The sequence below is a fragment of the Schizophyllum commune genome (genome assembly GCF_000143185.2).
Source record: "Schizophyllum commune H4-8 unplaced genomic scaffold SCHCOscaffold_13, whole genome shotgun sequence".
NCBI lineage: Eukaryota > Fungi > Basidiomycota > Agaricomycetes > Agaricales > Schizophyllaceae > Schizophyllum > Schizophyllum commune.
In genome coordinates, this window is record NW_026089550.1 from 446,807 (window position 1) to 470,616 (window position 23,810).

At 58.0% G+C, this 23,810-nt stretch overlaps 8 protein-coding genes across 10 annotated transcripts; 3 read left to right on the forward strand and 5 right to left on the reverse strand.

Moving 5' to 3' along the window:
• Positions 1-247: 247 nt before the first annotated feature.
• On the reverse strand, positions 248-1,878 carry SCHCODRAFT_02716252 (calcium-dependent phosphotriesterase). Its single transcript, XM_003026819.2, has 6 exons — positions 1,615-1,878; positions 1,331-1,548; positions 1,062-1,208; positions 939-998; positions 673-831; positions 248-518 (listed from the first exon to the last, which is right to left on the reverse strand). The coding sequence occupies exons 1-6, from the start codon at positions 1,846-1,848 to the stop codon at positions 377-379; spliced, it is 960 nt and encodes a 319-aa protein (XP_003026865.2). The 5' UTR covers positions 1,849-1,878; the 3' UTR covers positions 248-376.
• A 670-nt stretch (positions 1,879-2,548) lies between these two features.
• SCHCODRAFT_02641651 (uncharacterized protein) lies at positions 2,549-3,948 on the forward strand. Its single transcript, XM_050346222.1, has 5 exons — positions 2,549-2,844; positions 2,941-3,006; positions 3,065-3,163; positions 3,217-3,326; positions 3,422-3,948. The coding sequence occupies exons 1-5, from the start codon at positions 2,730-2,732 to the stop codon at positions 3,854-3,856; spliced, it is 825 nt and encodes a 274-aa protein (XP_050197613.1). The 5' UTR covers positions 2,549-2,729; the 3' UTR covers positions 3,857-3,948.
• A 159-nt stretch (positions 3,949-4,107) lies between these two features.
• SCHCODRAFT_02641654 (uncharacterized protein) lies at positions 4,108-5,306 on the reverse strand. The gene is made up of 2 exons (XM_003026818.3): positions 5,255-5,306; positions 4,108-5,022 (listed from the first exon to the last, which is right to left on the reverse strand). Exon 2 carries the CDS (start codon positions 4,956-4,958, stop codon positions 4,260-4,262), a length of 699 nt encoding a protein of 232 aa, XP_003026864.1. The 5' UTR covers positions 4,959-5,022; positions 5,255-5,306; the 3' UTR covers positions 4,108-4,259.
• SCHCODRAFT_02769106 (uncharacterized protein) lies at positions 5,246-7,694 on the forward strand (the record flags this gene model as incomplete). 3 transcript variants are annotated; one of them, XM_003026915.1, is made up of 10 exons in its annotated part: positions 5,246-5,360; positions 5,457-5,522; positions 5,583-5,681; positions 5,736-5,845; positions 5,919-6,285; positions 6,612-6,734; positions 6,789-6,854; positions 6,909-7,007; positions 7,060-7,169; positions 7,257-7,649. In XM_003026915.1, 10 exons carry the CDS (start codon positions 5,246-5,248, stop codon positions 7,647-7,649), a joined length of 1,548 nt encoding a protein of 515 aa, XP_003026961.1. The 3 variants fall into 3 exon arrangements, with proteins under 3 accessions (XP_003026961.1, XP_050197614.1, XP_050197615.1); XM_050347291.1 differs by lacking the exons at positions 6,612-6,734; positions 6,789-6,854; positions 6,909-7,007; positions 7,060-7,169; positions 7,257-7,649 and adding an exon at positions 6,334-6,405; XM_050347292.1 differs by lacking the exons at positions 5,246-5,360; positions 5,457-5,522; positions 5,583-5,681; positions 5,736-5,845; positions 5,919-6,285 and having other exon boundaries at positions 6,421-6,734; positions 7,257-7,694.
• A 2,639-nt stretch (positions 7,695-10,333) lies between these two features.
• On the reverse strand, positions 10,334-11,210 carry SCHCODRAFT_02097651 (uncharacterized protein). The gene has a single exon (XM_050341779.1). The coding sequence runs from the start codon at positions 11,011-11,013 to the stop codon at positions 10,396-10,398; it is 618 nt and encodes a 205-aa protein (XP_050197616.1). The 5' UTR covers positions 11,014-11,210; the 3' UTR covers positions 10,334-10,395.
• SCHCODRAFT_02518392 (uncharacterized protein) lies at positions 11,127-11,908 on the reverse strand (the record flags this gene model as incomplete). Its single annotated transcript, XM_003026817.2, has 5 exons — positions 11,127-11,325; positions 11,385-11,407; positions 11,543-11,590; positions 11,641-11,703; positions 11,759-11,908. 5 exons carry the CDS (start codon positions 11,906-11,908, stop codon positions 11,127-11,129), a joined length of 483 nt encoding a protein of 160 aa, XP_003026863.1.
• Positions 11,909-19,616: 7,708 nt separating this feature from the next.
• SCHCODRAFT_02641672 (APG12-domain-containing protein) lies at positions 19,617-20,523 on the reverse strand. Its single transcript, XM_003026816.2, has 5 exons — positions 20,385-20,523; positions 20,193-20,329; positions 20,003-20,065; positions 19,907-19,944; positions 19,617-19,851 (listed from the first exon to the last, which is right to left on the reverse strand). The coding sequence occupies exons 1-5, from the start codon at positions 20,500-20,502 to the stop codon at positions 19,830-19,832; spliced, it is 378 nt and encodes a 125-aa protein (XP_003026862.2). The 5' UTR covers positions 20,503-20,523; the 3' UTR covers positions 19,617-19,829.
• Positions 20,524-21,258: 735 nt separating this feature from the next.
• Positions 21,259-23,768, forward strand: SCHCODRAFT_02641673 (glycyl-tRNA synthetase). The gene is made up of 6 exons (XM_003026914.2): positions 21,259-21,510; positions 21,558-21,955; positions 22,008-22,974; positions 23,027-23,151; positions 23,203-23,296; positions 23,358-23,768. The coding sequence occupies exons 1-6, from the start codon at positions 21,405-21,407 to the stop codon at positions 23,648-23,650; spliced, it is 1,983 nt and encodes a 660-aa protein (XP_003026960.1). The 5' UTR covers positions 21,259-21,404; the 3' UTR covers positions 23,651-23,768.
• The last annotated feature ends 42 nt before the right edge of the window (positions 23,769-23,810 follow it).

Consider the following 23,810-nt stretch of genomic DNA (forward strand, 5'->3'; position numbering starts at 1 on the left):
GTACAAAGTCAGCAAGAGACAGGTGCTCTGGACTTGCAGAGAAGGTGGACCGTCTCGCGCAGGCTGCCAGCATGAGGGTCGAGAGCAAGTCAAGGACGGAGATCTTCCGCGGTGGTGATGCAGCCCGGAGCGCCGGTGATGGCTCGGCATTTGCCGAAGGGGGACCCACAACGACAATTCTGAGCCGACGTGGTACAAGCTTCGTTGGGTAGGTTGACTCGTTATAGGATAGGTAAGTACAGTTACAATGCAAGCTGACTCGAATACAATACTCAGCTACACTTCGCTCATGCTCGCTTGAGTGGTACCCTTCGTGCTCGCGCTGTCACGGGTACACTCCGCCCATGCTCGTGCTCGTCATAGAATCTCTGCCCTGTCATGCCGGATATTGCACCGGGAACGTCATCGCAGCGAAGTCCGCCACATATATCTTCGTCTCCGCGAGAATGACAAGGCGCCCGGGGCCCGCGAAGACCATGTTGGCGGAGAGTTCGCCGAGGAAGAACTTGCCGATGAGGCTGGGGTGGGTGGTTAGCGGGATAGTTTGGCGAGAAGTGAGGAGCGTGCTCGAATCTGAGAAATTGGAGGCGAAGGAAGATGGCAGGGAACGCGAAGGTTAAACTTTGCAGGAAACGCGAAAGTTAGAAGGCGCGGGAAAGGGCGATCACTTACTTTCCCCTCCAATCCCACACGTGCACCCCATCCCCGCACGCAGAGTATACGTTCCCCCCTTTGTCGACCTGGATGCCGTCCGGGATAGCCGCGTCAACGAAGGCAAAGAGCCGCCGGTTGGTGAAGGTATGCGTCTTGGGGTCGACGTCGAAGGCGTAGCTGAGGACAGGAGTAAGCAAAAGTTGATGACGTTAACAAAAAGACAGCAAAGAAGGTGTTGAGAAGATATACAGGCGCGAGGGGAAACGCAAATCGTGCACACTCACATGGCTGACGGTGCAGAGTGGACGGTCTCACGGAAGCCGTTTGCGGGACCAGTGTCAGTTCTGAGGGACATGCGTCAGCATGAAGGTCGGCGAAGCGCGCACGAGACTGCGACTGGCACTTACACGTATGCAGTCTTCCCGTCGCGCGAGAACGCGAGCCCATTGCACTTGTGGAAACCGTCTGCTACCGCGCGTACTGCGCCCGTAGCTGGGTCGAGGCGGTATACTTGACTAGGGAGGGTCGGATCCGGACGGAAGTCCTGCAGATAGCTGGATTGCGCGGCTGAGGTACTGAATGCTTGTAATTGCGCGACTGAACGTACCCGTAACTGGATCGGAAGGATGTTAGCGCGACCGAGGGGCTCATGGCGTGAGCAGAGAGAAGGGCTTACATCGTATCCGTGAAGAAAATCTTCCCGCTCGGATGGATCTTCACGTCGTTAAGGGAGTTAAACTGCCGGCCGTAGAAGTTGTCGAGGAGGACGGTGGTATTATACGGCGGGGCAGGGTCGGTGAGGGTGAGTGACGATGGGCGATGGCCGCGTCCGGAGTTGATGAAGAGCAACTGTCCATAGTAAGGCCCTGTTCCCCCGTTTGTCATTTGCACGGTCTCCGGCAGGTCGAGCTGCGTACCCGTCAGTCAAGTCACCTCTCCCCCGCAATGCAAACCACCCACATGAGTCACCGGCAGGTTGATCGCCGTCCCATTCAGCACCTCCCTCCTCAGCCCCTTCAAACTAATCTTCCCCACCCGATTGTTCGCGTGCAGCCCGCTCAACCCCAACGCGCCCCCCGCGTTGCTCGCGAAGTACACGTCCTCCGTCTTGGGATCCCAGATCGGCGCCTCGTGCGCGAAGGCGAAGGAGTCGTTGCGCGCGACCTCGGTGATCCGGGCATTCTTCCCGAGCATGTGCGCGAAGGTCTTGTCAAAGACCTGAAAGAAGGGCGGGGAGGTGTTGGTGGGGTTGAAGGGAGTGTCGAAGGCATGGAGGCGCCAAGGGGCGGTCGCGCCGAGGGCGGCGGTGGTGCGTTGGTCGATCCACTAGGGAGTGGAGGGAGAGGGCAGGTGAGTGGGCTTAGATGGGGGGAAGGTGCAAGGGTATGAACGCACCACAGCCTGAGGGGGAAGCTCAATCGTGCGGGTGCTGATGTACCGCGCGTATAGTGCTGCACAGAGGGCGATGACGGCTATGGTGACCAGGTTTATGGGGAGAACAGCAGATTTTGGTTCTGCCTCCGCACGAGGCTTGGGCGTTTTGCTGCGAGAGGATTCCTTCCCCTCCATGTTGCGGTCAGCCAAAGGACGTAGCAATAGTTCGTGTTCTTGCTCGAGAGGGATAGTTTGCGGGCACTCAAGATGCCCCAGTCCGAGGAGAGCTGCTGTTCAGATGAAAGGGCAGGAGCAAGCCGTAAGGCGCGCGCCCAACGCGGGGCTGAGATTTCAATCATGAGCGCTAGCGGCAAGATCAAACGAGCGATGTTGGCTCCGGCGTCCATCTTCTTCACCCCACGACGGCCAGATGACGGCGCTCATGCCTCCTGTGTATACGCTCACTTCCTCGCACTCGCTGCACAATGTCTACACGTACCAGAATAGCAAGCCAATGGCACAATGTCCAGCGCCGACCTAGCACACGAGTTCTGTTCCCATGATCTATACCCCTTATCGCGCTTGACTCACGCCTTGGGGAGCTTGCTCTCGACGACGAAGGACGCATCACTTTTGACGACGAGGACTAGCTTTGGACGGCACGAATCAAGGCGTACCCGGACGACTAACGCGTACACAAAATGGGCTCCTTCTACGATGAGATGCCGGACTGGCTCATGGCGTGGCTTGTCAAGCAGCACATGTTCTTCGTCGCGACGTCGGCGAGGGAGGGGCACGTCAATGTGTCGCCCAAAGGTTCGTGTACTGCTAGTTGAGTAGCGATACTGCGACTGACATTGCCCCCTCCCCTCGCTCCCTCAACACCACACTCCACCTTTTCCCCTCCACCAGGCATGGAAGACACCTTCCACATTATCGACAATAAGACGGTCTGGTACGAGGATCTGAGCGGGAGTGGTACGTCACGCCACTGACATCCTCGTCTCCTCACTAACTAAACCCCCATTGACCTCAGGCGTCGAGACCATCTCTCACCTCCGCGAGAATGGGCGCATCACGATCATGTTCACCGCCTTCGACAAGCCCCCGCGGATTGCGAGGCTCTTTGGAACTGGTGCGTCTCTGAGCTGCTCATGAATATCAATGGCTCTGACCGACACTGCGCAGGCACGGTCTACGAGTACGGCACGCCCGAGTATAACCAGTACATCCCCGCGGAGAAGCGCAAGCCCGGCTCTCGCTCCGTCATCCTCGTCGACATCCACAAGGTCGGCTCGGTGAGTGACAACTGCTGCTTCCTTGCCCCACCATTGCCTATCACCCACTTCCTTCTCCCGTCCCTCCTCTCGACCCCGACTGACTTTCCATCTAGTCTTGCGGCTACGCTGTCCCCTTCATGGAGTTCAAGTCGCACCGCAACGTGCTCGAGCAGTGGGCCGCGCACCGCGAGCGCGACGAGAACGCGGGGTCCGGGAAGGGCATGCGCGAGTATTGGCGCACCAAGAACACGCAGAGCATCGATGGGGTGCCCGGGCTGCAGTATGCGCACGAGACGGAGGGCGAGCTCAAGAGCGTGGGTGTGCCGCCGTATGCGAGGGTGGGCGGCGTGGGGGAGGATTTGAGTGCCTCGGGGAAGTATTCGAGGAGAGCTGGTGAGAAGCTGGGTCTACAGGTTGCCGTCCAGAAGGCGGAGCAGGTTGCCGTTCCGCTTGTTCAGGCTGTTGATACTCACTATGTTTTGGGATTGCTTTCGGGTGCGATAGCTGCGCTGGCGTACGTACGCTTCTTGAGCCCGCACGCTGCCTGAGGGAGCTATCCACATGACTTTGGTGACTCTAATTACAATCATGATGTATGTGTACTTTGCAGTCGTTTTCCTGGAAATTTTGGCATGTCAAACAGGGAGATGGCCTTCCGGACATGCTCGACGAAGGAATCACGTTGCCCATTTCGCGAAAGGTAGGTGTTTGTTTGTTCATGCTTGCCTGATCTTGTGTGCCTTTGGGTACACACCTGGGGCAAACACGGACAAATCATCATTTTCTTCTCTGCGACCTACCACCATCATCCGCTACATAGTTCCAGGATTGACTCTCCCTGCCGCTTGCAGGAAATACTTCTGCTGACATTGCAATTATGAAGCCCCCCATTGTAGCCATACTGTCCTCAGTCAAAGCCCAGACGGAGCAAACCTATCCTCCTCCAGTCACTCAAGCGTACCCAGGCCCGTCAACTTCCTCTTTGTCGGTCGGCAGTGCCGTGCACGAACTCGACAGGAGGTCGTCCAGCCAAAGCGTGAAGCCGATGCCATGCATATCAGCTTCGGAAGCTTTCCAAAGCCCCCGCAAGTGGCGTAGCGCTGGAACCTGCTCTCCAAAGACGTGCTCAACGTTAGGGACGAGGGAAACCAGACGACAGATATCGGTTGTCAACAACGTTTGTGCGCTCGTCCAGGCCGCCTGGGTGACCACGGCCGGCTCCCTCGTTCTCCATTCCTCCTTCATCCATGCGCTGATGATACCGTCCATTCTAGTGACAGTCGGAGCAAGGGGTCCAAATGACCGGAGGAGAGCCAGAAGGTCGGGAAGGATCGTACTCTTGAATTCGCGCCTCAGTGCGGCTTGTGGGCTGTCTTGCATAAGTGCGAACATGTTCCCGACCACCACGTCTTCTCCCAACTGTGTCCCGTACTCGCGGGCCGCGCGCATGGCGATTCGGTAGTCCTCTGCGTACATGCAGAGGTAACCGATGAGGTAGTGGAGATACTCTTGCAGATGCGCCCGCGCGCTGGGGTCTTGCAAGCCGGGGGTGGCGAACTGCGTCGGAGGCCCAAACCCGGCATCGTTTGCGGTCGAAGGGAGATTCATAAGTGCACCGTCGTCGTCGTAGCCGAAGTTGGTGAGTGGCATGCTTGTATGCGAAATTTGACCCGCTCTTTATAGGAAAGCTTGTCTTTGTGGCCTTGAAAGGAAGGTATGTCTGCTTTGACCCGGACCAGGCGTAGCGACACTTCGGCAATCAGGTTGCTCGGTCCGTCCTTCCACTGTCTCCGCGGCAAAGAACGTAGCATTTGCAATGGTTCGGGCGTTGCACGTTGACGGCCTTATCTTATCCGATATCTGTTTCCTATCCATCGCCACCTCTTGTCTTCTTTCCCTACCCCTAAGCAGTCTGCGCTTACACCGCTACTCTTACCATGGGTCAGTTCTACGACGAGATGCCGGATTGGCTGATGGCGTGGATCGGGAAGCAGCACCTCTTCGTCGTCGCGACGTCTCCGAGAGAGGGTCACGTGAACTTGTCGCCGAAATGTGCGTACGGCTTTCGATCGACTCGTCGTTCTTGTATCCGTCAACATGGTCGAGATCATAAAGGGCAGCTATACTAGTTTCTGACACTCGGAGTAGGTGCAGACGGCATGTTTCACGTCGCCGACTCCCGGAAGGTCTGGTACGAGGATCTGACCGGTAGCGGTGCGTACATGCCAGAGGTTCAACTATTGTCGATGTTTTCCTGAATCGATTTACTGCCAGGCATCGAGACCATTTCTCATATCCGGGAGAACGGGCGCATCACCGTGATGTTTATGGCCTTTGACAAGCCCCCCAGGATCGCACGTTTGTTCGGGACAGGTCTGCCAGTCGTACGCTGCTCTCGGGGGCATCAGTGACCGGGAATTGTCCCAGGGATCGTGTACGAGTACGGCACTGAAGAATACGATAATCGCATTCCCGCAAGCAAGCGACATCCGGGCTCGCGCGCGGTCATAGAGATCGCTGTCCACAAAGTCGGTGCGGTGAGTGCATGGTTCAACAATCGCGTTCTTGTCATCTCCAATTGCTTATAACGGCTCGCATATGCACGCGCAGTCCTGCGGCTACGCCGTCCCGTTCTACCAGTATCTCGGTCCACGAACGTTGCTCGAGAGTATGACCGCGCGGACCGAGGCGTCGACGACGAAGGAGGGCGAGAACGTCATGCGCTACTACTGGCGCGAACACAATAACAGGAGCCTGGACGGCCTGCCGGGCTTGCGCTCTGCGTTTGAGGCGGAGCGCGCGCTCGTCAGTGTCGGCGCGCCGAGGGGGTCGAAATGGGCTGCGGTGAGGGATTGGACCGTGGCACGGTTGGTTGCGTGCGGGATAACTGACATTTGGTGCTTCCTGGTTGGCCTTGTGAGCGGCGTGTGTGTTATGGTCCTCACCAGTGTGTGCGCGCGGCTACTGGCGGTACAAGGTTAGTGATAATGAGCAAAGACCATGGGTGACTGTTAGTGTTGTCCAGGCCCTCGACGGACTATGATCATGGAGTCATAATGATACTTCCCCATCTACGTCCACTTTCCCACCTATCTTGGTGCGTGGGTATGGCGGCGCCGGGCCTTCTGCGAGCACGTCCACATGACTATGACAGCGATTCACTGCGTATCTCCCGACCAGCTTGACTCTCGCCTTCACGAGCAGACTTGACTTTCGTCCCTCACACTGAGCTTGACTCTCGCCTTCACGAGCGAGCTTGACTCTCGTCTCGACTAGCAGGCTTTACCCTCATAGCCCACGCAGTCCCCACCATGGTCGTCTACTTCGATGAGATGCCCGACTGGCTTATGGAGTGGCTCGTCAAGCAGCATATCTTCTTCGTCGCTACCGCCGCTAGAGACGGGCATGTGAACGTATCGCCAAAGGGTACGTCCTTGTGCTATCCATGGACCAGGACCCCTTCATTGACACGGCATCCAGGACTCGACGACACGTTCCACATCGTCGACTCGAAGACGGTGTGGTACGAGGACTTGTGTGGGAGCGGTGCGTCATCCTCCTCTTCGAGGCTTGTGCTCGTGGCTGATTCCACCGATCCAGGTGTCGAGACGATCTCCCACCTTCGGGAGAATGGGCGCATCACCGTAATGTTTACTGCCTTCGATAAACCGCCGCGGATTGTGCGGCTCTGGGGGACAGGTGTGTTTCAATCTCCTTGTCATCATACGCAAAAGTTGATAGCGGCGTACAGGTCAAGTATACGAGTACGGAACCCCCGAGTACGCAAAGTACATACCTGACGAGAAACGCAAACCGGGCTCGCGGTCAGTCATCCTCGTCGATATCCAGAAAGTCGGCTCGGTGCGTTGAGCCTTCCTGCTTCCGATCTCTTATTCTTTACTTATTCATCTGTTTCCCTCCTCACCCGTGTCCCTCCCCTTCATCCAGTCCTGCGGCTACGCAGTCCCCTTCTACGACTTCATCTCCCACCGCAGCACGCTCGAGAACGAGCTCGCGCTCTTCGAGCGGCGCGAGAACGACGGCACGGGCAAGGGGTTGCGCCAGTACTGGCGAGAGTGGAACACGAATAGCCTCGACGGACTTCCTGGGTTGCTGAGCGCGTATGACACGATCGGGGAGCTGAAGAATGTTGGCGTGCCGGATTACGGAGGGAAGGAGAATCGCAATGGCAGCGCTCGGCCGGGGAATAGGAAGGTTGAAAGGGAGGGAGGGCAGGGGAGTGTCGCCTTGAGTCAGATGCCTGGCCAGAATCTTTTGTTGGGCGCGATGACGGGAGCTCTTGCTGTGTTGGCCTATAGTCGGGTTGTAGCTGCGAAGTGAAATCCTTAGGAAGAAATTTGAATTGCATTCTCCTCTTTCCAGTGAAAGTTGATTGAGAATTCTAGGAAGTTACCTGTAACACACGCACAAACGCTTTCCCCTTGGCAACCGACAAGGCATTAGTAGGTCCTGACGTCTTACTACCGGATAGGGAACAAGCCACCGAGCCGTGAGAAAGTCTAAGAGGGCCGGACATACTGTAAGCGGGTTTGACACGTGCGCCCTCGGCCCCGCCGCCGTCCGTCCCGATAAGCTCGCCGCCAAGCCCGAAGCCAGCGGCAAAGTGCGGCACATACGCGCCATAGTGAGAGGCGCCCACAAAGGAATACTCCTCGCCGAATTCGAACAATATCCCATCACAGAATATTCAATGGACAAACTCCTCGACCCCCGCTATACTCCTCGACTAACGCCGTACTCCTTGCAGTACCGCAAGAGTAACGTTAGCGCCGCACACGCCATAAAGCCACCGAGGGCGAGGGCGGCACCGGGAAAACGACGGCTGCGAGAGAAAGCGACCGGTATGAGGCGAAAGCAACCGGGATGAGGGAAATGGGCCTGAAGGCGCCCGCGAGTGAGAGTGCCAGCGCCGAGTACTCGCCAGGTTGTGATCGTGCCCGCCTGGTGGTGATTTGGACAATGGACTCTATTGCGGGACGACGCGCTCTGTATTGCACGACGATGCTCTGTATTGCGGATGATACACCCTATTGAGCCCTGCCAGTCCAGACCGGCCTTTTCCCAGCCGATAATGCCCATCGCACCCTATAGCCCATCGCGACATTGGAGAAGCCCGGAGAGTTACTGCGTCGACTGGCCAGTGGCGAGCGCGCCAGCCTGCAGGCATCCTGCGCGCTAGGGCATCCGGGGAAGCACTCGGGGTGGCTTGCCCTCCTCCGAGCTCTGATGACCATCATCTGACCCGGTTATCAGGTCGCAGAGGTGGGGAAGGCCCGACGGCGAGAGGAGGATAAGAGTCGTGTTGGGATAGCGCCATCGCGTCTGGTAGCTAGAGGCTGATTGGAGGACCTAGCGCGTCCTCGACGGGCGCGGGAGGTAACGTACGCCGCAGAGCCAGGTAGGGGGCCGCAGAGGCCGGGAGGACCACGGAGAATGGGGGGCGCTGATAAGAGGTGTGCTCGTGCTGGTCTGCATGATCGCCAGTAGACTCGTGGTTGCTGCAATAGAGCCAGAAAAGCGAAACACCAGCTTGGTCTGGCAAGCACTATTGAACACGCGGAGGGAGGCGAAGGTCGTGCGGATGATGTGCCCTCCAGCCATTATGCCAGCGTGACCAAGATATTGCTGCGGGAAGATATTGCAGACCTCCTCGTGAACGCTTGATCATCAGATTCAGTACGCTTGATTATCCGAGTCAGTAGATTCCGCTCTATTATCCGAGTTAGTTTGCAGCGGCCTAGGAAGAGACGTACTCCCTTGATCATCCGAGACGCACTCTCTTCCGAGCTGTATTCTCTTGATTATCCGGACGTATACTCTTGATTATCCGCACGTACTCTCTTGATTATCCGGACGTATCCTCTGGATTATCCGGGCGTACTCTCTTATTTATCCGAAATAGTTTGCCGCTTCGAGCGTCAGGAGGGTTTATTGACAGGGACCGAGCGGTTACAGTAGCGAGCGTCGCAGCCGTCCTTCTGAGCGTCGCAGCGTACTTCCAAGCGTTGCAGCGCACTTCCAAGCGTGGCAGAGCTCTTCCAAGCGTGTAGCAGCGACCTTCCAAGCGGGGTGGCGTACTTCCGAGCGTCGCGGGGCCTTTCTAGAACGCGAAGGCCTGTCTGGTCGAAGAGCAGACACCTGTTGTTGAGTCAAGGTCAGGGCGCTGCACGAAGTCGAAGCGAAGGCGCCTGGCATCGAATGAAAGGGTCGGCGCCTGTCGTTCAGTCAAAGGGAAGAAGTCTGCCGTCCAGTGAAAGGAAAGAAGTCTGCTGTTGAAAGGGCGCGCGCCTGTCGTCGAGTCAGAGGAAGCGCGATGCAGGACGCGGAACCGTGATGCAGGACTCGGAACCGTGAAGGAACGGCCGGCTGCGAGCGAGAAGGACGGTTGCGAGCGAGAAGGACGGTCGCGGGCGAGAAGGACGGTTGCGAGCGAGAAGGACCGTGACGGTGGCGAGAGCGAAGGGCGCTGCACGAAGTCCACGGACCCGAAGCGCACTTGAAAGAAACCGCCAACGCGGGCAGGAAGTCTGAGCGAGGCGCCCGATCGATATTTGCTGTACTCTATGCATGTAGAGCGCGCGCCTGATTTCCATCGACCAGACGCGCTGATTTCCATCGCAGAGCGCGCTTGATGTGCATCGCGTAGATGCCTGGGTGGGGCAGGGTGTAGATGTTGAGATCGATGGCCTCGTGCGACTGCCCCTCCCTCAGCCCAGTCGCACAGAAGGGGAAACAGATCGGGGACCACTGAGATACCAGTTTGGGGACCGCGACGATGAGCGCCTCGAGGCGCGCGTGGATGTGTACAGTTCCTCGAGGCGAGCGCGGGTAGGTCCTTGCGCGAGGGTAAGCACCTCGAGGCGCTCGAGCGTAGCACCCTATTGTTCCCCGGGGCGGGCATGGGATGAGGTCCTAGAGGCGCTCGAGCGACGCTGTATGTAGCGCCACCCTCGACGCAGTAGCGTCCCTTCCAACGCAGAAGCGCCACCCTCAACGCAGTAGCGCCCCTTCCAACGCAGTGCACAGGACCCTCCATCAAGTCTTCCCATTCCGAACGCACAAGGCTCTACCATTCCGGGGTCGCCTCGCGTAGGTAGAGACAATGCAAGGCGTGGGGCGAGGGCAATGGAAGAGGAACATCCATGACCATCGCGGGCGCGGACAGGAACGACGCCTCAGCGGAAGAGGCGGCGGCGGCCAGCAGAGCCCACGAGGGAGGCGGATGAGGGGCGGCGCCAACAGCCACGCAGCGGGAAGCGGCGGCGGGCGAGGAACAGGGGTGACTGCGGAGGCTTCCTGCAGGCGCGCGCCTGCATTGTCCCCGGCCCCCTCGGGACGCGACGTGGCTGCGAATCCGTACCACCTGTGAGTCACAGGCGCCTTCCCAAGAGTCAGACGCGTCTTCCCGGAGAGCCAGGCGCGCCTTCCGGTGCCGCTGAGTTTGGTGAGAAGCAGGAAGCGCACCGGGAATAAGGTACGCGTGGGCGGATGGGGATATCACGCGGCGGCATAACGAGACGCGTGCAGAATACATACGGTTCGCGTGCAGGGCGCGGTTACGGTTGCGAGTCTGATCCCGTATGCGCAACGACGGCGGGATCGAGCGACGCGGACATTGGGGCCGGGAGCGTCGAAGGACATCGGAGTGGGTGGCGAGAACACCAGGGCGACGAGGGAAGCACATGGAGAAGTCAAGACACCCAGGGCGGAGGAGTCAAGCAGTATAGAGGAGTCAAGGCAGGGCAGCGCGAAGCCATGCCCGCCGAAATAGATAGATACACGGTAATAGGTAGTGCTCTAAGGATAGCGGGTGGTATTATAAACGATGGCCCAGGGGAATACCAAAAACACAATGTCGGATGGAGAAGTACGCGGGTGCCCAGGAGATAGGAAGGTAAGGAGAAGATGCAGGATGAGAGGGTAGGCGGCAGATGAGAAGTAGGAGGCAGTTGAGAAGAGTAGGAGGCGGATGAGAAGAGGCGGCGGCAGATGATGTCTATGCGCGAGAGCGAGATACGGAAAGCGAAAGCAAGAGGAGGGGATGGAGGGTCCTACAAAGTCCCTACATGGGCCCGAGTCTATAGTGGAATGTATAATATTAGGATGGCCCTCGGCGGTGCGAGAAGGCGTTCATTTTTTGGTCTGGAGGGATGGAAGTAAGCGCCTGCGTGCGCGGGAGGGCTAGGAGGGATGGCGATAGGAGAAGTACGCACCGGTTTCCGCATCATGACCGTGGACGAGTCTGAGCCTGTTGACGCTGTCTGGACGTACGTCAGGCCCAAGGGGAGGAGTGCTGCGGGCGTGTACGCACTGGAGTCGAGTACGGTGATCCCGCAGGGATATTTTGTGATGCATTGGACAGCGCCTTCTTCAACTACATAGGCGCCTTCGTTAGCGACGCGCCCCGGGCCGCGGCTGAGGGGACGCACCTTGGCCTCGCTCTCCTTGGCGCGATTGGCATACATATTGTGATGCAGCGCGACGCCCTGCATGCTCGTCGCTTGGTGTAATGACGAAAGCGAGGAGGAGACGCTTGGGAATGCGACGAGGGGTGATGGCTTGCTGTCGCGCGAAGACATGGTCCCAAGAAAGAACGGCAGCCGCGTCCGAAAAGAAGAGAGATGAAGAAGGAGAGAAAGAGAAGAAGGAGACGCGAGCGCGGCTGGCGCTGTGCGCGGGTGCACAAAGAAAGAGGGTGATGAAAATATTGGGCGGGATGAACTTTATAGGCCCGACCGCATGGACGCGTGACGGCCCGCGTTCACGTCACCCAGGTCACCCGGAGGCAAACTTGGCTTTCAATCTGAGTTGCGCGCTTCCTATTACCTGATGAACTCTCACCACCACGATCCCCCTCCCGATCCATCACAGCGCGGTCGCCATGTTGCAGATTATCCGTCGCTTTTCCAGTCGCTTTTCCATCGCTTTTCCATCGCCCGACGGCCGTCGTCCGCAGCTACCGCCATCTGTAACGGATCCCCCCGCCCCCTCTGTCGCCTCCCTCGCTCGGCTAGCGCGACGCACGCTGCCCTTTCCTCGCAGAAGTAGCCGCATCCTTCTAGCTTGACCGTCCCCCAAATATGCCATGATATCATGTAAGTGCTCGCCACACCGTCCTGCCTCGCCGTTTCTAGCTCCCCGTTCACGCCTCTGCAGCACCGACGTCAACCGTCAGCTGACCGTCGACGCTGCCCGCGAGAGACGCCGAGTATACACACCTGCGCGGCGTCCGTGCCCTCCCATCACCGCCTGACTCGTCGAGCGGGTGACGAGATGCCGTACACAGTTCATCAACGCCGGCTGGCCTCGCGGGCGAGCTCGCCATAGCTGACACGACGCTCAGGACGCCGATCAAAAGCTGGCGATTGAGTCCCGCCGATACAGCTGCCCATCACGCGCACGTCGAGCGTGGTAGCGGCATTGCCGTTCTGAGGAGCACTCGGGCACGATAACGGTGCGCCCTTCTCGCAGTCATCTCACGGAGGTGGCCTGGCGCTGACGCACTCCCAGCGCCCTCACCGGACCCGCAATCAGCGCTCCCTCCGGGCGCGCAAGTTGGTCAAGTCCGGGATCGAAGGTGGCCCTACTGTGGCGCGCGCTCGAGGATCGGAATCTCCACTCGGGCGACTAAATCTCCACTTGAGCGTCGGGATCTCGTCTCACCGAATCTGTACCGTCTCGAGCTCAGCGGTCTTATTTTTCCGCTTTTCGTCCGCGCCTGGCTTGGTCGTACGAGTCTCGCTGGATTATCCGCACGCTTTGCCTGCTGGCAGCGTCCGCAGCCAACTCTCTTGGCTTCAATAGCTCTCATGTCTTCATAACCGCTCGGCACGTTTGTTCAGTTACTCCGTCAGGTCTCTTGAATTACTTCTCCGGGCCTTTGGGATCACTCGACACGTCTCGTCAATCACCTCGACTTGCCTGCAGGCCTCACGATCATACCTGGGGACCGCCGCTGGACACCCTATACTTCCTGAGCGACACCCCGTTCCTCTTCTACAGCCTCCGCGGTCAATTCAAACAAGGTCACCGCGTCCATTCAAATATTCCCAACCACGCTTTACTTGAACGGCAAAGCGTCATCCGTCTATGGAAGCGTATGCAAGGTCATTCTTCGTGCCTTCGTGGCACCCTCCGTGCCCTTGTCACATCCCGAAGAGTACCTTCGCTACGGTCACCTGTCTATCCAGCGTCTCCGGCAAGTACCCTCGCCACGTCCCGAGGGCCCCCGTCATAGTCCTTCTGCTGTTGCTATATACCTCCCGCTGCTTCTCGTCTATTGCGATCCGTTCCCGTGAGCACTTCTATCATCCCCTCGCACAGTTCTATCTGCCCCTCGAATGCTCACATCGCGCCCCGGGCCCTCGCCACAGCTGATAGCAGCCTTCGCTATAGCTGATAGTGTTCAGATGCGGCCCCCGATCTCGCACCGATCTCACCTATCTCATACCGCCGCGCACCTCTAACCCACCTGACGCACCTCTATCCCACCTGCGATGCACGGCTATCCCACCCGCAATGCACGGCTATCCGACCCGCAATGCACCGATCTCACCTATCTCGCGCGCCACCGCCTGCGTCTCTTTTACGTCGCTGATTGCCATGTGCGCGTAGACGTCGTTACAGAAGGAGAAAGATGAAGGCTTCTTACCGACGTCCATGAAGGGGCTCTTTGCCAAATGAGTTGCCCTCCTGCCGAATGCGTCACCTTCCCGTCGGGCGTGTCCCTGTCTTCTTCCCCTGGCTCTTGCGGTAGCGAATCTTAATTTCCCTGACGAGGCCGTACATCTCCTGACGAACACTCCTGACTGCCCTTGCCCATTATCTAATCGCGCTGCCCGCTCGACGAGCACTTGCGACCATGATCTAATCGTCCTGCGACCATTGTCTAATTGCGCTGCACCCTATGGCGCGCGCCTCGCGCTACTCAGACGTCCGCGGCAGCCCTCATACGTTCATATCCCCGGGATGAGACGTACCTCCTGCCCGGTGAGACGTACTTCCTGCTCAGCGAGACGCACCTAAAGCTCTCCTATGCTCTCACCGTCACCCCTCAACGTGGCCGGCAGTCATAACTTTGACATGGCCGTGATGGACTTTACTTGAACGTGGTGTAGATTCCCCTCTTTACCGGCGGCGATGCGCGGCTCGAGGCGCTTCCTGATGACGAGCGAGGCCTAATCTGATGACGAGGGCTAATCGCGACTATATGCGTCCGTACTGTTACTGTATGCTCAGCCGAATCGCGACTACATGACGAATCCCCCTGAGGTCAGTTTGCAGCCTCGAGGTCTATTGGCGGCACGCGGCCATGTCAATGCAGGCTGTCGCTTCACAACAGCGTGTCGGTGCTTCACGACATCGTATTGTCGCTTCACGACAACGTGGGCCTTGTCCACGCCGGCTTGTTACTTCAGCGCAGCTCACCTGACTCTATGCTCTACGTCGCAGGGAATACACCGTGCATCGTGGGGGCTTTACCGTGCTGCGGGAGGGCTTCACTGCGCTTCATCGTGCGTAGCGGAGGGCTTTACCATGCTCCTGCCACGCATGATCCTGGCTTCCATGTTACTTCGCTATGCCATGCTCTCGAATTACTTCCCTATTCGCTGACATTACTTCGCTATTCTGCTGGAATTGCTTCGCTGTCCTCCGGTCGACCTCAGCGCTTGGTCTGCCGCGTCGCTTTGCCGACCTCCGTCCTGCCATATCACTACCCCATCCCAGACGGTATCTATACCCCATCCTCCCGCGTCGCTTCCCGGGTACTTCTCCGGGCTTTTGTGGTCCTTCCCCAGATCTTCGTGCTACTTCCCCATGCCTCCGCGTTCCGTTGGCGTGACTTCCCCGCTCCACCTGGCTTCACAAGCCCATTCAAGGCGGACTACTTTGCATGTTGCGCTCATAAAAGCGTCACCTGGTCTCCTTCGGGAATCCTACCAGGGACTCTGACTGTTGTCTTCCTTCAAGCGATGTCCTGATCTCGTTCTCGATACCTTGACTGCGTGCAAGCGATTCGCCCCCTATTTTCCAGGAGACGGTAGAGTCTCCGCGAATTGTGAAGATGAAAGCTATTCTTCGCGAGGGGATACTGCGCAACACCAGCCCTCTTGCCAACCGGCTATCTCGACCTACAAACGAGTCGCGCATCTGACCTTTCGAGGCTGGTCTCACCCGCAGGGGTCGTGCGCGCCACCGTGTCCTGCGTACCGGTACGGCCCGCGTTGCCGTGGCAAATCCTCAAGTTCTCGCTACCGTTTCACCCTGTCCTGGCGACCAGCCAGTGACCCTCGAGTCGCAAGCGCGCCATCTCGCGTGACGCCACCGACCTCCTGCCAACCCCGAGAAGATCCTGCATCCTCCAGACCCTCTCACGCGTACTCAATCACGGGAACCGCGCTTCGATGCGTTGTTCCCTGGCCAGAATCCCTTCCTGAGTTGCCTACTTGCCTCTTGTGGACGCGCGCTGTTCACGGGTAGTGCGAACGGACGAATTCCAGTGGCTCCAGACCGCATCGGCCTCGGAAATAACAGACGCTAACAGTAAAGGTAAGATCTCGCTAGCAGTACTGCTCAGGGTAGAGTTCCTCCTGCGACGCGTGGGTTATCTTTCAGCTGCCGGCACCGATCTAACCGAAATTGTTGGACTTCGCGCTGCGAGCTGCCCCGTCGGAGGCCACGTTGGCTCGAGACACCGCGCAGGTACGCAGAGTTCATCTCAACAAACGGCGACATAGGCGCGTCCGCCAGGCCCGGATCGATGTTGGCGAAGCTGGAGCTGACTCACGGCCGCGATGTCAGCCCCCGCGCCACAAGCGCTGGAAGATTGGGATGAGTCACGACACGTTTCGAGAGGTTCGGGCGATGTGTCTGGCGTGCCCCATTGCTGTAGGTCATGGAGGTCCGTGTTCCCCACTTATCGGTACGCGAACGTAAGGTAATCGACTGCGCAGAGGTATCTTTACGAGGTTCTTGACGGCCGCGCGCGGTGTGGGCCTCGAGGTAACCGTAAAGGTCTGAAAGTCGTGATCAATACCGCCAGTAAATAAGCTTTCATATTTCCGTCATATTGCGAGATGCGCTACAGCGGTGACATAGCGCGACGCCGCCCATATCCTGAGCTGCCGCAGCCTTGGCCGTCTCCGATGAACCACCGGTATGAACGAGCATGCGAGGCGACGGTCACGTACGATGCAGCCACACGCTGAGCTGAGCAGTTATGTGATCCATGAGCCGTCCGTGCGAGATAACAGCCCCCGCATACGCAGCGTTTGTAACTGAGGGCGGTGACGCGCGGGGTCAGCAGACGCCAATGACTGCGTAGATGCGGGGGAAGGGTCGAGGGGAGCGCGCGGTGGCGTCCTCGAGGCAAGCGTCCGAGGGGCTTCGACATATGCGGGATGGAGGCTTGCTGGCAGGCGAGGGTGAAGAAGAACAGCGCGAAGAGTTGAGGTCAATGGCCAGACAGGTGGAACTTGGTCCGAGGAGAGCTGACGAAGGGGACTTTCGCAAGGCGAGAGCGCGGAAATGAAGGGAAGATATAGAAGAGACATAGACGAATTGATCTGACGCGGTCAGGCGCAGCGACTCACTGAATTGAAGTCGCAGCAACACGCTTCGAGTAGGGTGGCCAGGAGACGGCTGTACGAGTCGTGTGACCAGTGGGTCCATGGTACGTGAACAGTCAGAGTGTGCCACGTACGCCAAGGAAGCCATGTGCCTAATGCACAAGCTGAAGGCCGCAAGTTGGTCTTTGAATTATGCATTCAGGAGTTCTGGTCGATGGCGACAAATTGGCGCCATTAGCACGGGAAAGATCAAGCATATACTCTGGGGAGGAGGAAGTCTCCAAACGGCAGTCCCAGCACGATTACTTGGCGCCAGGATGACGCTGTTCATGGTTGAAAGCAAGAGACGGCGGAAGACATCACCGGGTTCGTCACGTCACGGGGACTGCACGTGCAGTGACGGTTCGTATCCAGCAGCCAAAATGAGTGCTTCCCCCGTATGTCTACCATTGGGATGCGCGCGTTCTCGTACTCTCGTGGCTTCCGCTTGATGGGGAAGCAGGGTGCCAGGGCCCACCGATGCCTATAGTCTTTTTCCGAAAGCGGCCTGCGCATTATTCTGTGCCCAACTGCGTCCGGCGCGACTTCGTCAAGCGGCGACTCGTATGCATCCTCTCGAAATCGCCGTCTACTCCAAGCCTTACGTGCTGTAGAAACCAGATATAGTCAGTTCTACCAGGGGGATTTGCCAAGGCTCGTCGCACGAGCCCATCCTGCGTCACTCACCAGGTTTGACAGGATTGCGCAGCTGTTGACTCGCAGTTGAAGGAGCACCTTCACCGGTTTCAACGTTGAGCAGGATCGTCGTCCTCCTGAATGTGGGTGCGTAAGAATCACGTCTTCAGTGCGAACGCGCGAGGATCACCGACACCAAAGGTGACGCGGGGCGCATCTCACAGTCTACTACCGTGTAGTAGATCAGCTTCCTGACGAAGCGATGGTCCCTTGTCTATGTATACATGGTGGGAGCGCCTGTTGTACATACTTTAGCCGTAGCGGACGTTCGCTGGACTTGTTACAACCATCTTCGACCCTAGTTGGAAGGTCGCGCTCTCATCAGGAAAAAAGTTGGGACCTTGGTACACGGTCTATTCGACCTACGCGGCGCTATTTTGGGCTATATAGGCCGAGTAGACCGAGTAGACCCTGTACCAAAGTCCCTCTACTGGGGCTACGCGCTGCTACGTAGCATTTGTAGCAGAATTTTTTCTCAGATGCTAACCTCAATCGAGATGGCCGCATTCCGACCTAGGAGTGGCAGTTCGATATTCGAACGTTCGGCGGGATTGTTGGATGGAATTCTTGCTGCACTGAAGCGGTACCGAAGGTTCGAGGGTCGAAGAACATAAAGGGGTTTTGGAAGATCTGCTATTGTTCCATCTTGGGCGGAAGCGGCCTTCGAGATATACACGGTATAGACGCTGAATCGGTGACAGTGAACGCGGATGCATGTCCACTAAAGACAGCGCGCATCAGCCCTTCGGACGTCAAAAATCTGCAAGACGGACTCACCGGGCACCCGCCTGGTGTCAGATGGCCTATGGAAGCGCGTACATCTCCCGTGAGGTAAATTGAGCGCTGCTTGGCGATGGAAAGAGGGAATCGGGAGATCCAACCCTCGATCCTGCACGTTGCCTCGATCCTGCGCATTGACTTCAGGCATGCCCATTCATTGCGTCCACGCATGCCAATCGCCGTTGCCTTCAGACGTGTCCATAGTGGTCTGCTGCGTGATCTCCTGTCTGCTAGTCGATACGCATACCCGCTGCGCACCTCTGAACTCCCTCGCCCTCACCACTCAATCTCCCCGCCGCGCCGAGCGGGAACCACCCTTAGGCAGCGAGAGCCACCCTGGGGCAGCGGGAGCCACCCTAAGGCAGCGGTGCCGCTCTAGAGGCAGCGGACCGGCTTTAGAGGCCAATGTGTTGACGGCGGGTGCCGAGCTTCGGTAACCTAGTCTTCGATCCTTGGCTGTTGAGTTGTGATTGGGCTACTGATTAGCTTTGGAATCAATCAACCGGTATATCACCTTAGTCGACCGGGATATCACCTTAATGGATTCGTATATCACCTCAGTGAAGGTATGATGCCCGGCGAAGCTCGGTATAGGCCTGAATGTAGGCTTGGGAGAAGAAGCGTGCCTACCCTGGGCCTTCATGTAAGTAATAGAATGGGTAGGTAATAGAATGCGCGTACGGATGAACAGCGTGTTATGATGGATAGCACGCTGCGACGAATGAACAGCACGCTATAGCAACCATTAAACCGCGATGGCAGCGAGCTTCCGTGATTGAGGCGAAGAGCATCGGATGGTTGGGCAATGCACATGGGATGCATGGGCGTGGTCCTGAGGCGGTGAGTTCCGAGTCCTGAGGCAGTCAGTGGACCTATTAGCGCGTCTAGCCATGGCTGCGGTGGCGGGTTCAACTGAATACCTAAGCAGCACGTACCGGGAAGAACGGGAACGCCCATCGAGCTAAGATTGTGGCCAGTACGTAGAAGGCTGTTGGCGATCTGCGCCCAAAGGACGCGTCGAGAAGGCTGCATGTTGCTGCGGTACCTCTCGGAAGGCATGTTCGAAGGTACGTTCTCAGCAGAGATGAACTAGTGAGGGAGATAGGAGCGGGTCCGCCCGCGAGTGCAAAAACCTTGAAGTTGCGGTGGCAGATAGACGGCGCCGTAACGGACGGTAGCGGTACCGCGCAATACAAGCAAGGCGCGGCCATAGAACCGATCGTCACAAATAGAGCAAACGTTCACGCCCTATACGGGAGATGAAAGCAGAACCATGTAGGGTAACACGTACAGGGAAGAACACTAGCAGGTGTGAGTATCGTGCCTCGACAATAACGCGCCATTCGCGGGCGGATTCAGTATGGTAGTCAGCAGAAGCCTCCCTCTCGCGCTGCAATCTAGGTTTCCTATACAGGCATCAGCCCCACGCTGCCGTCGTGCTGGATTAAGACGATTAGCAGGGCGGTCGAGACCGCGGGCTGGGAATACGCGCACCTGTAGTTGACGATAAGGTGTCCGTCGGTGGCGAAGGACTGTGAGAACGTTCGGCGTGAGTACTGCGATTCGGGCCCGGGGCCGTACTCTGCGCACCTTGAACAGGTTTGAGACTGTGTCGTCCGGGGCGGGCGAGAAGGCGAGGTTGATGTAAGTGAACTGCAGGGGGGACCAGTAAGTCCGAGCGAGCGTGAGAGGCAGATAGGGCAGAAGCAGCATGTCAGAGTAGCATGAGGATGGGCAGTGGCACAAATCAGGCAATGTAGGCCTAGAGGGCTGAACTTACCAAAGGGTCGCCAGCTTTCCACCCGAGTTCTTTCCGCAGGAACTGAATGACCGCCTGGAAGCGGTTGGAAGACGTTATTTTGTAGAAGTTCTGCTTCATTATTGGCGCGTTGCCGACGGCCTTGAACCGTACGACCACTGACAAATACAGTCAGAAACTCGTTGACAGGCATGTGAGATTGCGGAAGCGAACCTTTGGCAGGGTCTTTCTTCTTGTACGTTTCTAGCGCCTTGAGAGCCTCTTCGTAGTGTTCTGAATCCCCTTGAGCAGCCCAAGAGGGGATTGAACGCGGCGCATCAAGGCTTGCCATGTTGGCGCGGTGGCGAAGAGCAAGAGCCGCTCGTGAAAGCGGACCGGCGCTGGCTCAAACACGTGACATGCTCAGGTGGACCCATTGGCGCAAATATGAGTACATAAGTATCTTCGTTCGGTCTGACAGCATCTTGGGCGACCAGGTATCTCCGGTATAGATTGTGAGTGAGCTACATGCTAGCATAATGATTCTACACATTCCTCCTGTCTTGGTTTTTCCTCGAAAAAACAGATTTCTGAACGGCTATTTATGCCAATGGACCACCATTGTAGGGTGTTCATTGCGCGTGAAGCGCAGAACAAGCGTCAGTAGAGCGCAAGAAGCATATACTGCAATTGAAGATTCCATAGCAGCCTGGTTGGATTAGCCCCAAATTGGCGAGTGGAGCAGACATACTGAATTATGATTCTGGTCGGGCACCGGGCCAGAAAGGATCGGCCGTCACAGATAGAGTACGTGTTAGCGCTGCCAAGGAGTAGCCAGTACAGTCGGTACCGCTACACAGAGAGCATACACCATCGGAGAGTTCACGAACACCTATTTCATCATGCAAGAGGCTGAAGAAGGCCCGAGGAAAGCATAAAAAGGCTTCCGACATTGATCACGTGTCCAGCGAAAGTTCAACAAGGGCGTGACAGAACGTGACTCATACTATTCTCTTACCTTTTCAAAGGCTCTGCGATGTCGGTGCGAGGTTCAATAGGTGGAGACAGGCGAGCGTAAGTGCGAACAAAGGGAAGGTACAAATACGGAAGACTCGGACTGATGAACCCGGCCCGCCGAACTCCGCGCCTTTTTCTTTTCGGTCAGCCGTTCGAGTCACGATGTTTCCGCGGATTTTATCGCGCGCTCATCGATCTGTGCTTTACAGCCGACGAATTCTACCCATTCGCCGAACCATGGCGTCCCAGGTCGACAAGACAGCCGTTCCGTTCGACAAGACCGCGCTCGAGGGCGTCCTGAACCGCAGATTCTTCTACGCCCCCGCATTTGAGATCTACGGCGGTGCGTGGCCAATGACCTGCGGGGGATTGCATGCTGAGGCTTCTCAGGTACCGCTGGGCTCTACGACTATGGCCCCCCCGGCTCTGCGCTGCAGGCGAACATCATCGCGGAATGGCGCAAGCACTTCATCGTCGAGGAAGGCATGCTCGAGCTCGACACCACCATCATGACCCCCGCGCCCGTGTTTGAGACGTCTGGTCACGTCGCCCGGTTCGCGGACTGGATGGTCAAGGACACGAAGACGGGTGATGTCCTGCGCGCCGATCACCTCGTCAAGAACGTCCTGGAGGCGCGGCTCGCGGGGGACAAGGAGGCGCGCGGTGTCGCAGCGCAACCTGCGCCCGAGGACGAGAAGGAAAAGAAGAGGAAGAAAAAGGCAGCGAAGAGCGCGGCTGTCAAGCTCGCCGACGAGGTCGTGACGGAGTACGAGACGGTACTCGCGCAGGTGCGTCCCCCTACTCCAGTCACCCACTCACACTAACGTTCCCCTTCACCAGCTCGACAACTTCTCCGGGCCCGAGCTTGGGGAGCTGTGCCGCAAGTACGCGATCCACAACCCGGACACGGACAATGAGGTGTCGGAGCCCGTGCAGTTCAACCTCATGTTCCAGTCGAGCATCGGGCCGACGGGCGCGTACCCGGGCTACCTGCGCCCCGAGACCGCGCAGGGCCACTTCCTCAACTTCTCGCGCCTGCTCGAGTTCAACAATGGGCGCGTGCCGTTTGCGTCCGCGCAGGTCGGCCGCTCGTTTCGCAACGAGATCTCCCCGCGCGCGGGCCTCCTGCGCGTGCGCGAGTTCACCATGGCGGAGATCGAGCACTACGTCGACCCGGAGGACAAGTCGCACCCGCGCTTCGCTGAGGTGCGCGACACGCGCATGGTTCTCCTCGACCGCGGCACGCAGGCCGGCGGGCACACGACCACGCGCGAGCTCACGATCGGCGAGGCGGTCGACCAGGGCGTCGTCGCGAACGAGACGCTCGGCTACTTCATGGCGCGCATCCACACCTTCCTGCTCAAGATCGGCATCAACCCCCAGCGGCTGCGCTTCCGCCAGCACATGGCGAACGAGATGGCGCACTACGCGACGGACTGCTGGGACGCGGAGATCCACAACTCGACCGGCTGGACAGAATGCGTGGGCTGCGCGGACCGCGCGGCGTACGACTTGACGGTGCACAGCAACAAAACTGGCCATCCTCTTGTCGTTCGCGAGGCGCTCAAGGAGCCGATCGTCGAGGAGAAGGACGTGCCGGAGTGGAATAAGAAGGTGCTCGGCAAGACCTACAAGGCTGACGCCAGCAAGATCACCGAGGCCGTCGAGAAGCTCGATCAGGCAGCGCTCGCCGAGGTGAAGAAGTCTTTGGAGGGCGGCAAGGCCACCGTCACATTAGCAGACGGTCGGCAGTTCGACTTGACTTCCGAAGTCTTGACGATCCCTCGAAAGACGCTGAAGACATCAGGTATGTTACGCCCAAGGCCCTCAGGTGTTGTTGTTGCTCAGGCGTGTAACAGTGCGCGAGTTTACGCCAAATGTCATCGAGCCATCCTTCGGCCTCGGTCGCATCCTATATACCCTTCTCGAACACAGCTTCTGGATACGCGCCCCGACAAAAGACGGCGAGCGCGCCGAACGCGGTGTACGCGCACCTTTATATCCGATTTGCTCCTCACTGACTAGTTCTGCACAGGTCCTCTCCCTCCCCCCTCTCGTCGCACCTACCAAGGTCCTCATCGTCCCCCTCAGCGCAAAAGAGGAATTCGACCCGCTCGTGGCCGAAGTTTGTGCGTACCGTTCATGTGTCCTTCACGTCTTCCCCTCTGCTCACCCCTTCCCCTCCTCCAGCCGCCAAGTTCCGCAAAGCGGGCATATTCTCCCGTGTGGATGACTCTAACGCGTCCATCGGCAAGCGCTACGCGCGCAACGACGAGCTCGGCACGCCCTACGGCGTCACGCTCGACTTCGCGTCCGTGCAGAAGCGCACGATGACCCTGCGCGAGCGCGATACGATGGACCAGCGGATCGGGTCCATCGACGAGGTCATCGCGACCGTCGCTGACCTCGTCCACCACCGGATCGACTGGGAGGGTGCGTGCGCGCGGCTGCCAGCCTACGATGGTGTGCAGGCGGTTGAGTAGATGCCCTTGCGCTTGCCAACTGCTCGAATAACTACCCTGTATATTATTGTCTGCCTCCCCTTGCCAAAGATCGGACAGCCACTCACGACCAAAACTCGGAGTATGGATGCAGTGGAAGAATTCCATCGCATCTCAGATGCGCTTTGCCCCTGCGCAAGTT